Below are 9,706 nucleotides of genomic sequence, written 5' to 3'. Positions count from 1 at the left end.
TTACGTAGTCAATCTTAGTTTTATAACATTGTAAGCTGTATAGTTATCACATTGTAAGCCATCTTGAGTAATGGAGCCTTTTGACTCCTTTGTGACCTGATTGAGCCTATGATCGCCCCCATAGCCACTTCCCCACTGCGCTTGTTTTATACTAGAGACCGCAAACTATAGGAGCTCGACGCTACTTATGGCCGTCTAGCTCGCAGCCCTTTTATGGACAGGCGTACACGTCCTCTCACTTCGCTGTCTTGCTGCGTCACTTTACCGAAATGCGGGACCTCCTGCATCCCAAGACTGACGCCATGAGCGCACGCTCGCTCCATATAGTCTGCCATATATATGGCAGATATATGCGCAGATGAGATCAAGTTAGATGGGCAGACGAGAGCAAGAAGTTTACGGGGATAAATTGGTCGGCGTTAGCACAGGACCGGGATAATGGCAGATCTCTGGTATAGGCCTTTGACCTGCAGTGGGCGTATATAGGACGATGATGATGATGGCGATGATGATCATGACACATATTGCATAAAGAAACAGACTTGGAGCGCATGCTTCATAACTTCTTTCGACATCAGCAAGTCAACAAGTGGAAAACTATAAAGGCGACGATACCGCACATAAAATACGCATGAATTGAAAGAAATAAAAAAATATGAGCTCGGTATATATATGAAGCGTCCTGAGGCCATAGTTCGGACACAACAGGCGGTAGGAGACGGCCTCGCAGAGCCCACGGAGGAGCCCGCCCACGACGTCTTGGCTGCGTGCTGTGCTTTACACGGACTAGTAGAAGATATGCGGCCTAATGCGGCTGCAGTGGTCCCCGCGTGACTCCGGTGAGAGTGTGTAGCCACCCAGCGTGATGTGGACCGTCTCGTTGTCAAGGCCCGAGAACTGTGGCCACGGGGCTCCGTCACTCAACTCCGGGAGCGCCCTGCGAGAAAGATGTCGCCTTTGCAATGCTGCGGGCGCGTGTAACATGCAAACAACCGAAAAAAAAATGCACAGGGTTTCTTATGTGATCCTTAAGGTGGCTTGAAAGAGGAAGCCAGAGCGGCGATGGTTTACGACACACACTATGCACGTCGTCTTGTGTTCTTTTCTTGTATTTTCACCGTAGACACATCTTTGTCTTCCAACGTTAATTTCTCCGTCGACAACAAATCTTTCTCTCTCTTCTAATGTGACAATTTGACCAGGAACCCTTATGTTGACGTCCACAGAAATGATATTTGTCATACACATCTTCTACTTCTAATACTCAGCCCAATCAGCTTCGCTTTATGCTCGTTCGGTCGTCTGCGTTCTTGCGCTCATTTTATCGGTATTGGACTGGCGAAGACGGCCATCTTTTTCTAATGCCGAGTTTATACTCGCGCTAGGCAACGCCTTCTGCTATGCTATTTTCCTTCTAAAGGTGAATCTCTTTAAAGCGATGGTTGGCTTAAAGGGAAGCTGAAGCGCTTTCCAAAAAATTTGAGTTAGATTAACAGGTATATAGTTTCTTGCGCGCTGATTCCGAATATCACATTGAAATTTATCGTACATGAGTCCAAGTGGCATTTATCTTGCAAAAAGCGCGGCCCCGTTTAAAAGACGCGCGCTTTTCGTCTTTTGACGCCCCTGATTGGTTGCGCCCGTCATGACGTCAAAGGAGGACACCCTTCGGCCGCGCGGGTTGTCGGAAGCATTGCGAACGATCGCACGGTTGCCTTTGCGGCAATTTAGCTTGCAGTCTAATTTTTGCACATGACTGGAAGTTTCTTTTATAATTTCCCGTGCTGTTGGTTCAATTATCTTGGAGCTTAAATTTGCTTTACACGACAGAGAACCCCAAAGCAGTGACTGTGACGTCGACTAGTGGGTTCCGTCAACATATTTTTGAATTAGGCAACCAGCATAGGGGGATTTTATACCTTATGTTAATATTAGGTACTGCCTTAACTGTTTCTTATTATACACAAAACCATTTGTGCCGAAGATTAATGGGCGTTTTATGAACAATCTACCAGCGAAAAGCACGTACGTGCACTGCACGAAAAAATAGCGTTCATGCGCTGTAAACGTATATGCGAGACACATCTTCCCGGTACACGCATAAACCAACAAGCAGACTCTGCTTCCGCATTTCCTTTGTTCGTTGTCGTCCACCCCAGCCCCGTTACTCATCCCCGTACACAGACCCACACGCGCGCGCCATTTCGGCAGCGGCGCTACGGCGCCTCCGCGATTGCTAGCTGCACTTCGATGAGTGGCGTCTTACTGCTTCACATGCATTTATTCTGAAAACACTGCAGCATACTAGTGCCTGCTCAGCATTATTGGCTGTTGCGCATTCTGCTACAATATTACGGCCACCTCGTTATAATTAACAGACCAGTCGGACAAGGCAGTTACGTTGTAGTTACGTTACTTTAGGTAACAATCACCAAACGTTTGTGATAATGAATTGTTGGCCTGTTTCAGCATTTCTAGATTTAAGGATTTACCGCGCTAGTCGGACAGAGGCCGTATATTTACTCTTCGCTCCTAATTTTTTTAGTATCATCATTATATATATCACCGACTATCACTGGAGCACACTTGAGGTTCAGTGACAACAAGTGCTTGTCAGGTTATAATATGCAGCCACACGGAATCTTGGGCAAGCAATTAGGCCCCCGCAGTCAACACGAGTCACGGTGGTGGTTCGGAGTGGTGTTTTTTTTTTAATTACAGACAAACATCACCTTATTGTGACATGTATACTTGCAAAATAAGTAATCTGGTTGTCTTGGTTCTTTTACTTTGTAGGAATACTGTTTCCTCTTAGCCGGGAGAGAACTTCTATCAGGATTGGCCCCTTGTTTTAGTTTGGCCAAAAAATTGTTTTTTTGAAGACTGTCCTGAGCCCATAGGGAAAGAAAACCAACGCGTTTAACGAAACAAGTATTTCCTGAACAAATGTGACTTGGTTTCTGGAATGGAACGAAACAACCCCGGCCAAAGTACAGCAGTATTCACCATCCTTCCTAAATCTAGAATCTAATGTGAACATTCACGTCCGTCGCATCAAAAAGAAAAAACCGCATTGGAGCGGTTTACAAAGTATTTAACGTAGTGTAGTATATTCTCTGTCATCAAGCACAGCCACCTCGGCTGTCGCTTCCGTATGTTATCAAGCACCCCGGCGAGGCATTATTCTGCTTAGGAATACGGCATGATAACGTATGCCTCGTTTGGCGTTCGTGCATACTTTTTGAACACGAAAATTGTACAAATGAGTGATATCAACCAGAACAACAACAAGTATCATTCACAAGGAAACACGGCGAAAAGAGCATGGCCGAGGCGGCAGAATCCGGCCGGAAGTCCAGGTATGACGTTTTTCAGCCGGTTTTCGCCCGCGCTCTTCGGTCTTCCGGCGTCGCGCGGCGAGATGGGGGCGGGGCATGGGGCCACTTTTGTTTGCTCATTGCGCCGCTTCTATTGCATGTATTGCGAAAATATTTCGTACACATGAACTATTCAATGTGTACTTGCTGCTAGTCAACTTTTCTTTTAATTCTAAACCGCTTCACCTTCCCTTTAAGGACGTTGAAGGTCGATGAACGATGGTACATATAAGACGTTCGCCTTAACGTTAGGGCGCAGGTGGCTCATTGAAGGTATTTCTCTCTAAAACGATGCTGCTGGTAGGATTCAGAGGTGTCGCAGTTCGATGACTGATTCCATGATCGGCTCAAAATTGCAGCCTGGAACACTGACATAAATAGCGCACCACCTTGACTAAAATACGCGCCTGCCAATCGTTCAAAACGTTCAAGAATCCCTCAGGTGTTCTCAGTAGTTTGTTATTGCGCATTACCGCAATAAAAAGTGCCCATACCCGTTCTTTGCGAAGCCAGCCACGAGTTGTATCAGTCGCCGGCTGAGCCCCTGCTCTTCGGGCGTTCCCAGTCCCTGGCGCAGCGGCACACCGAACACGAAGTCCAGATCTTCGTACTGAGCCGCCACGGGGTCTGGCCAGACACTGAAGCTGGGCTTGTGGTCGAATACGTAGCTGTGTACGCTGTTGTTCCGGCTCGACGAGACGTGCTCGGCGAGGTACAGCACGGGACACGTATACAGCACGTCGCCTGTACAATACGCAAGCGCCATGGAAAACAAAACATATTAAAAAAGAGATAATACTCAACGTATTATCGGGACCATGAAAAAAAGTTGTCTGCAAGACATCTCGACGCAGCTAGGAACAGCTACAAAAGTATGCGTCTACTTGAATGGCCTGAGTGCTGTGAATAAGTATATTTGTAAATGGCTCATTTGGTTTGGATGTGCTTTCCCAACCCCCCAACCCCACAACCACACACCCTTAGCAGTGGGAGAGCTTGCTGCGCAGTGGCCAGCTCCGGATCAGGAGTTTCTTGTGACGCGCATCCCAGCCACCTCAGCACAGCGTGGATTACCGGACTAGGATGTCCACCCACCGCCTACAGTAGTATTCAATGCGATAAGAAAAAAACTTTTTCGGCTGCACTCCACTCCACGGGGCGCAACTCTCGCGATCCTTTACACCAAAGGCTTAAGAACTTCGTTAGGGAAAAAGGTCCTTACGCAGAAATAACTTAAAACGTCTTGCTTGACTTCTTGACTGTTATTGTAGAGTTTTGAATACATAACCATAACTGATGTAGTTGTCCTGAATATTCAATTCCGGCTAATTGAAGTCAGCGCTGACAAGGTCTTAAATTAACCAAAATCATATTCAAGCTTCCAATCAGCTGTACTGACTTAGTAGTCAAGGAAAAGTAAGGGCTCTCCCGCAAGCGCAGGTCATGTGCGCTAGAAATTCCCTCGTAGCAGCACGACAGTGACTGCAGCCACGTCTAAATATCCCACTCATCAACCAACTTCTCTCGTTTTCTGGTCGTACACTTCACATTCTCGTCAATCTCTTTCCCGCGGGTGGTTATTTACGCACTGTATCGCGCGCACAATGCTTGTTGCGCAGTGATGATCTCATGCGTTTGTTAAGCATCCAAAGAGCTCGCTACTGTGCGCAAATGTGCGCTGTGATAGCTTCCGTACGTTCTGCGAGGTACAGAAACTATCGGTACCAGAAACCGCCCCTAAGTCGAAATTTACTCGCGCAGTTGTGGCACATTTCCCGTGCCATGGTCGGCTCTCGAAGTAATGAGGATTTGTCTTTTCTAGCTTCATCTCAGATGTGACTGCGAGGATCTTAGTTTTTCGCTGTGGCCCTGAAAGTAAAACACAATATAATAAGGTGCAAATAAAAAAAGCGTTGCTGGTGGGTTTCGCCAAAATACTGTCCCACTTCCTTCTCTGTCTACAACAAACCAACCACGCATGTGTGGTATAAGCTTCTTTTAGTCTCCCGCTGTTAAGAGAGCACGGACCCCGACGGACAGTGTTTAGTGAAGAAAATTGACGCAGCTTGCGCTACTGGTGCAAGGATGGAGAAATAGCAGAGCTGGCGGACCCTCTCTCTTAGTCGGAGACCCGGGTGTTGCACCTCACACGAATATCCCAACTTGCCGCTCAAAGTTCTCCATGATTGGCACGCCCGGATCGTTTTGTCCGCAGGCTTTCACATCTCTCTTAAAGGAGCCATGAAGAGAAAATACAACTTCGGTTAATTTGAAAGAACTAGGATTCGGTATCTCACTCAGCTCCATTACAGCCACAGAAGACGTTTTTTTAACGAAAAAAAGCAAGAAGTATTTAAGAACTTTCAAATGTTGCGCCACAGTGACGTGTTATGAGCAAGAATGACGTCATACGAGCCGACAATAAAACATAATTTTCAGTGCGTTAACTGCACGTTAGCATTCAAGTGACGCGATCAAATGGAACTAGAGGCCCCGTTACAGGCGCCCAGTCATGTGTCGTCGCGACAGGTCAGTTAGGCGGCCGCCAATCGCAAAAACAAGGTTCCGTGACGTCATAGAAAAGTTGCGGGAAATTGGCTAGGGGGTCGCGACTGCTTCACACGTTTTCTTTAATATCTCCGTTATTTGTTCGAAGATTGCGATGATATTGGTATCAATGTTTTCGGGACTAAGCAGTCTTTCTAATAACCCCAACTTGTATTTTGTCTTCATGGCTCCTTTAAAATGGACCGCGTTAGGACTGGTTAGAACCCGTGTCAACGGGCTTCGCGAATTCGGCGTCTGCAGCCTGAACTCGGTGTCTGCTCACTAGATCATGCGCGAAAGCAAGTGAACTGTCCTAGAGAAGAGCATGCGAGAGATCACGCCAAGAACGCTGTTCAGAGTGCTTTCGAACGTCGAGCTGGCCGACGCCGGGCGCTCCTCATTAGAGCTCCTCATTAGGTGCGTTTCGTATTATGTCTTTGTATTTTTTGGAGCTCCTCGTGGGGCACAAGCCTCGACGACACCGGGCGCTCCTCACGAGGCGCACGCTCAGGTGCGCTGGGCTGAGCTGAGTTTTCGGTAATGCTCGACGGCGGAACTAAGCGCTTATACAGCTATGCTGTTAAAAATCAAGGGAGTAGGCCTGCCGTTCGAATTACCAGTCTTTGAGAGCACGGGACCCCGTCCTATTCGCGCAGTGTCTGCAACCCCGAGAGAATAAGGCACGTTTAAAGAAGCCATGAAGACTGAATACGAGTTTGTTTCATTCGAAAGATTTCGCGTTTTATAGTGCCCCCAGCGCTTGCCCGGCAGCAAGTGACGCCGTATTCACTGAGAAATTGCTCAGTTTGGGTTAAAATTTCGATTCTCCCGCCAAATTGTGGCTTTTCGTAATGTCATCAATGACGTCAGAAGCCCGTGTATTCAAGGGAACTTCCACTGCGTCATTCGGGTTTGCGGCCTTGCTGTCCGTCAGCCCTCCCAGATGGCGCTGCTATAGCTATCCACGAACCGTTGTCCGCCGTTGCTTTGTTTTTGAACGTATTTACCCCTTGGTTGTTTTTCTTACTGTAAAAAGTGATCGTCGCGTGAAACCTGGGTTATCCTCGACAAACAGGGTCACGTAAGACAGCGCCGCTTACTCCAATCGGCCAGTGTCCTGTAAAACAACTTCAAAGCGGCGGAGTGCTGTGCAGCTAAAACGAGCATAGTGCGCCCAGTACCAACAGCAGTGCGCATCGGTACTTCTATGCTTACGTGCGTTTTCGTAACTTTCATTGTTTACCGCACCATTTGTACTCCTTTAAAATGAGTATGCGTTACACTTAAGCGCAAATACTTCGTTCGGAAACCTATTAAGACGTGCCTAATTTGCGTTTGCTTTTTCCGTCCTAAGCCAATCGCACAGCTAAGCTCATATGAGATCATAGGTTCTGTTGCGGGAAATGAGCTAGTGGGTCGCATATGGCCAATCCGTTTTTTCCTAGTTATGTAGCTTAGTTGAGCGAAGTGTGCGTTAACAGTGGTGTCAGTATGATTCTATCGAGGCAATCTTTCGAATGAACCGAACTTGTGCTTTGTCCTCATGGCTCTTTTAGGTGACTCCGTATTCCTAGAAACGAAAGGTCGGAAGTCGAGGCTGTTCTAAGAATTTCTCGGGATGTCGCTACATGCTTTTCCCAAATGTTCGTCTCGTACGGGGAATATTGCAAGAATTTCCTAGTGTTTTGCTATGCAGTGCTGGCGACCAAATAAAACAAATAAAGGTATAGCTTTGACCCCACTGACTTAGCAGGTCGCCTCCTCTTACTTCACCTCAGATGGTGAGGTTGAAGCCAAATTTAGGAGGCTAGACCTTGTGTGGATTATAAATCCCTGTCGACGGAAGTTCCAAACCTCCAAACATCGTGCAGTAGACCACTTCCGGTGGCAAGTTTCACGGCCTTTTATTTTGCAACCTAGGCAAAGACTGTAAACGTAGAAAGTACAGAACCCATAACCTTTGGGCAACAAGGCATTTAGAAAGCTTGGATCGCGATCTTCTTGCCCTCCCGCCGCGGAGGTTCAGTGGCTAGGCCGTTTTGCTGCTGAGCCCAAAGACGAGGATTCGATCCGGGCCATTGCGGCCGGTTTTCAGATGGAGAGAGAGAGAGAGAGAGAGAGAGAGAGAGAGAGAGAGAGAGAGAGAGAGAGAGAGATGTTTAATGAGCTTCATGTGGCTCAGGGGGCGGTTGTGGCCGCTGGCTTGTGCCGGGGGGCGACATCGGCAGCTCTGGTGACCGAGGAGGTTTGTACCTCCAGGTCTGAGCTCCCCAGCGCCTCCTCCCACTGCTAATCACAGGAAAGTATCGAAAAGGGAACTTTAGGGCACCCCCAGAAGATGTGGAAAAGGGTGGCGAGGGCGCCACATGCAAGGCATTCCGGGGGAGGGTATAATGAAGGGTGGATTCGGTGAAGTATAGCGGGATTAGGGAACCTGTTCGTCTGAAGGAGACGCCAAGTGTGCTCTTCGGAATTATTGAGGTTGACGTGAGCCGGGGGGTACCTACGGTGGTCGAGGCGGTAATGAAGGGTTATTTCTTTGTACGTAAGGAGTAAATCTAGGGTGGATTTGGCCCCTTGATAGGGTTCTAGGCTTGTCCCGGCTCGGATTGTGACCCTCAAGGCGGAAAGCAAAAAACATTCGTGTGTTGAGGTTTCGGCCCGCGTTAAAAATAACCAAAGTGGTCAGAATTAGTCGGCAGCCCTCCACTACGACGTTCCTCGTAGCAAAAGTGTAGCTTCGGCAGGTTAAATACCGCAATTAAGTAACTAATCTTGCGAGAACTCACGAAAACATCTTGCTGCGTGCTGTTCATGCGCGAGACACCACGCCCTTACCGAGAACTCGCTTGGCGAGTCCCACGGTCACGGTGTGGTTGTCCCACTGCCCGTGGCTGGCGTAGTGCTCGAGTAGGCGGCCGGCGTCAAGTACCCCGTAGGCATCGAGCAGCTGCATGAGCAGGCCCCGCACATCGGGCGGCTTGGCGTGTCTGCTGCTTATGTAGAGTTCGGCGAGCACCACTCCTTCGCCGGCCACCGTGCCCAGGAGCACGTCCTTCCCGTTGAACGGATCGGGATTCAGCAGCTGGCTCGGGTACGCTGCACCACCACAGGTTTGCGCATATCAGCCATTGGCATTGGGCACGGGCAGAACGCTCTGCGTCGAAGCGTCGCTACGTGTATCCAAGGACGGCATCGGAAGAGTGTCAGACGGGGAGGAATATTCGATTTTAAATCAGATCCAAACAGCGCAAGAAACGACACAGGGCAAAGAAACGCCGAGCACGAGCGCTTGTGTACGTCGTTTCATTGCCCTGTCCCCGTTCTTGCGCTGTTTGTTCTGGAATGTATCAACTATCCGAACTACAGACCTTGCTGTATATTTCAAGTGACCGAGCATGAAGGCAGAGGTATTCTTGTGGAACCATGCGCACTTCCGGTGCCTGGCCCGTTCGCGGTGCTCGTGTACGAAAGAAGGCAAGAAAAGAAGCGTAGATGCGCGCTGAAGCGTTTCATGTATGTTGTCTATTATTGTCACATGACGTTTAGAAGCGTGGAAGGCGCACCGTTAAAGACAGGATGCAGTGCACCGGATAACTGGCGCGAAGGATGGTCGACCGAAAACGGTGGTGACCACGCTTTTCTGTCTCCTCAAAGGCTACGTCTCCATTGTAAATATATTGTAAATATACCGCTCAACGTTATCCTGTCACGTGACAACAGCTTTATCAATCTTTATTTATGCTTTTATTATCTTTATGTAGGCGTACGATATTTACTGG

General features: G+C 48.4%; 1 protein-coding gene across 1 annotated transcript; it reads right to left on the bottom strand.

Annotated features, from left to right (window-relative positions):
* Positions 1–786: 786 nt before the first annotated feature.
* LOC144146612 (acetylcholinesterase-1-like) lies at positions 787–9,039 on the bottom strand. The gene is made up of 3 exons (XM_077678549.1): positions 8,763–9,039; positions 3,872–4,121; positions 787–937 (listed from the first exon to the last, which is right to left on the bottom strand). Exons 1-3 carry the CDS (start codon positions 8,878–8,880, stop codon positions 787–789), a joined length of 519 nt encoding a protein of 172 aa, XP_077534675.1. The 5' UTR covers positions 8,881–9,039.
* Between the last annotated feature and the right edge of the window lie 667 nt (positions 9,040–9,706).

The sequence above is a fragment of the Haemaphysalis longicornis genome, unplaced genomic scaffold (genome assembly GCF_048455015.1).
Source record: "Haemaphysalis longicornis isolate Haplotype H1 unplaced genomic scaffold, Haemaphysalis longicornis Haplotype H1 scaffold_7, whole genome shotgun sequence".
Classification (NCBI taxonomy): domain Eukaryota; kingdom Metazoa; phylum Arthropoda; class Arachnida; order Ixodida; family Ixodidae; genus Haemaphysalis; species Haemaphysalis longicornis.
Note: the sequence above shows the minus strand (reverse complement) of the source record. Positions and strands in the feature narration are given on the sequence as shown.